Source organism: Octodon degus, unplaced genomic scaffold (assembly GCF_000260255.1).
Source record: "Octodon degus isolate 3935 unplaced genomic scaffold, OctDeg1.0 scaffold00262, whole genome shotgun sequence".
Lineage (NCBI taxonomy): Eukaryota > Metazoa > Chordata > Mammalia > Rodentia > Octodontidae > Octodon > Octodon degus.
In genome coordinates, this window is record NW_004524838.1 from 1,829,909 (window position 1) to 1,832,143 (window position 2,235).

At 42.7% G+C, this 2,235-nt stretch overlaps 1 protein-coding gene across 1 annotated transcript in view; it reads left to right on the plus strand.

Annotated features, from left to right (window-relative positions):
• Positions 1-630, plus strand: part of Fam133b (family with sequence similarity 133 member B) — a 22,072-nt gene extending 21,442 nt beyond the window's left edge. Inside the window, exon 10 of the mRNA XM_023706514.1 lies at positions 371-630. Coding sequence (XP_023562282.1) covers positions 371-445 — 75 coding nt within the window. The 3' untranslated portion in view covers positions 446-630. The remainder of the gene's footprint in view (positions 1-370) is intronic.
• The last annotated feature ends 1,605 nt before the right edge of the window (positions 631-2,235 follow it).

Here is a 2,235-nt window from a genome sequence, read left to right on the forward strand (position 1 = left end):
CTATAAGAAGCCCACTAAAGCTATAAGAGTCTTTACTTTTTTTTATGCCCTTTTCATCAAAATCTCATATATAGTGTGTGATTTGGTTGTCCGAATGATTGTACAAAAAAAAAAAAAAATGATTGTACATGTAACTTTTGAAGACAGAAGGTACAATTGTAGAGAATCACAAAAAAATTCATTGAGTACAAATTACATGTTTAGCTGAGACAAATAACATGTTTAGCCGGGGATATAACTCAGTGGCATAAGCGCCTGCCCGGCAAGTGCAAGATCCCAAGTTCAATCCCTGGTACAGCAAAAAAACCTGACAATAAAAGTAAAAACAAATTACATGTTTATCTTCTTCACAAAAATTTTCACTTTTTAGGTACGAGCGAAAAAGAAGAAAAGCAGTGAAGAACGAGAAAAAGCAACAGCAAGTATCTCTTACATTATTACATGATGACATAGTCATTTCGGTTTATTATAAAATGAGCTGTGCTAAACTCACTGGGACCAAATAAACGGTTGGGAACAGCATTGTGGTAAACAGCTTCACTGAGTGGAGAGTCAGATTGGTGCAGGGCAAAGACGACGACTCTGGAAGCAGATGTGGCTGTGGCCATCCCAAGTTCTTACAGTTAGAAATGAGAGCTCAAGCTTTTAGTTGATGTTTTTAACCTGTAATAAAATATAGCCCAGGTAGGCAAACCTAGAATAATAGGAAAAAACTCTCAAAGCACTGGCTGCAATGAAAGAATACCAAGTATTCTGTTAATAGTGTTTAAAACTAGTTCCTCCATTATGCAAATTGATAATTAACAAAAGAATTAAGAAATGGAAGCCATATTCAAGTGAGAAGCAAGCCAACAAAGAGAAGTCATTAAGCTTTGAAAAAGCAATGCCTACACACCAGCAGGTAATGTAAGGGCCGGCTGTTGTGTGATGGCTGTGGCCTTTGGAGACTTGTCCTCCGGGAGAGGCAAGGACGACATCAGGAGGGCTCTTCCAAGTTCTCAGATGGGGAAACCCTGTGTTGGGAAGGAGGACTCACCCTGTGACTCAGAATAGTGCTGTGTCTGCCTGCAGACCGAAGCGGCAGGAGACTGACTGGTTTTTTATTGGTTTTCTGAGGAGGGAAGTAATTTGAGTGGAGATTACTATACTCTGGTCTGTGATTCAGAATAAGGTAAACAGAACCTCCCACCAGCCAGCAGCACTGGGGTAGTTAGTTCCATGTACTTCCTGAACAAGGTGGATGCCACTGTGCCTGTGTGTGGGAGAGTGACTGAGTCTGTGAGAATCCTTCTGGAGGGTCCCAGCTGCGCTCAGTGGCACAGTGTTGCCCAGCACACACCAGCCCCGAATTCTGTCCAGGCACCACAGTGGAGCAGGCAGAGCAGAGCTGTCTAAGGAAGTAAAACTGAACTAAAACCTGATCTGTAAGCATTATGAAGCCTTAAAGAAAGAATAGCCTTGGGGCCGGGGAGATGGCTCAGTGGAATAAGCACTTCCCTGGCAAGCGCAAGGGCCTGAGTTCAATCCCCGGTTCCACCAAAAAAAAAAAAAAAAGAAAGAATAGCCTTGGCTGGGAGACCAGGAGCTGAGGATGTGCCCTGAGAAATGCTTGATGTGTTTGAGAAACTGAAAGGCAGACAGAGGTTGTACCTGATGTCTGAGGAGGAACAGTGTATGCTAAGGTCTTGGAAGGAGCCCAGACTGTATCAGGTGTATTGTGGTTGGGTTTTAATCAGGGTGTCATGAGGAACTTTGAGGATTTTTAACAAAGGGGACCCAAATACTTGCCATTTTTAACATGCTTTCACAGAGGTGATGAGTGGAGTCAGGAGGAATGATATCATAGTGCTTGGTACGGGATGGCTGAATGTAAAATGTTTTTATACCTAGATGGTATTAGGCTTGCTAGGTACTTTAGATGTTGAGAGTGCAGTTTTGGTTTTTTTTTTGTTTTTGTTTTTGTTTTTAAAACAAACAGAGGGGCTGGTGAGATGGCTCAGTGGTCTAAAGCACCTACTTAGAACAAGCTTAGCAAAGCACAGGGACCACCGTTCAATCCCCCAGCACCACATGCCAGCCAGCCCTGCCCCTAGTGGGCTGAGCTGGCCCCCCCATACACACATACATAAATAAAGGCTTTAAAAAAAAAAAAAACAGAAACAGAAATAACTTACACTCTTTGAGTTAAGCAAAATGGCAAAGTCAGGGCCTGCCAAAATAGCTCAGTGGATTAAA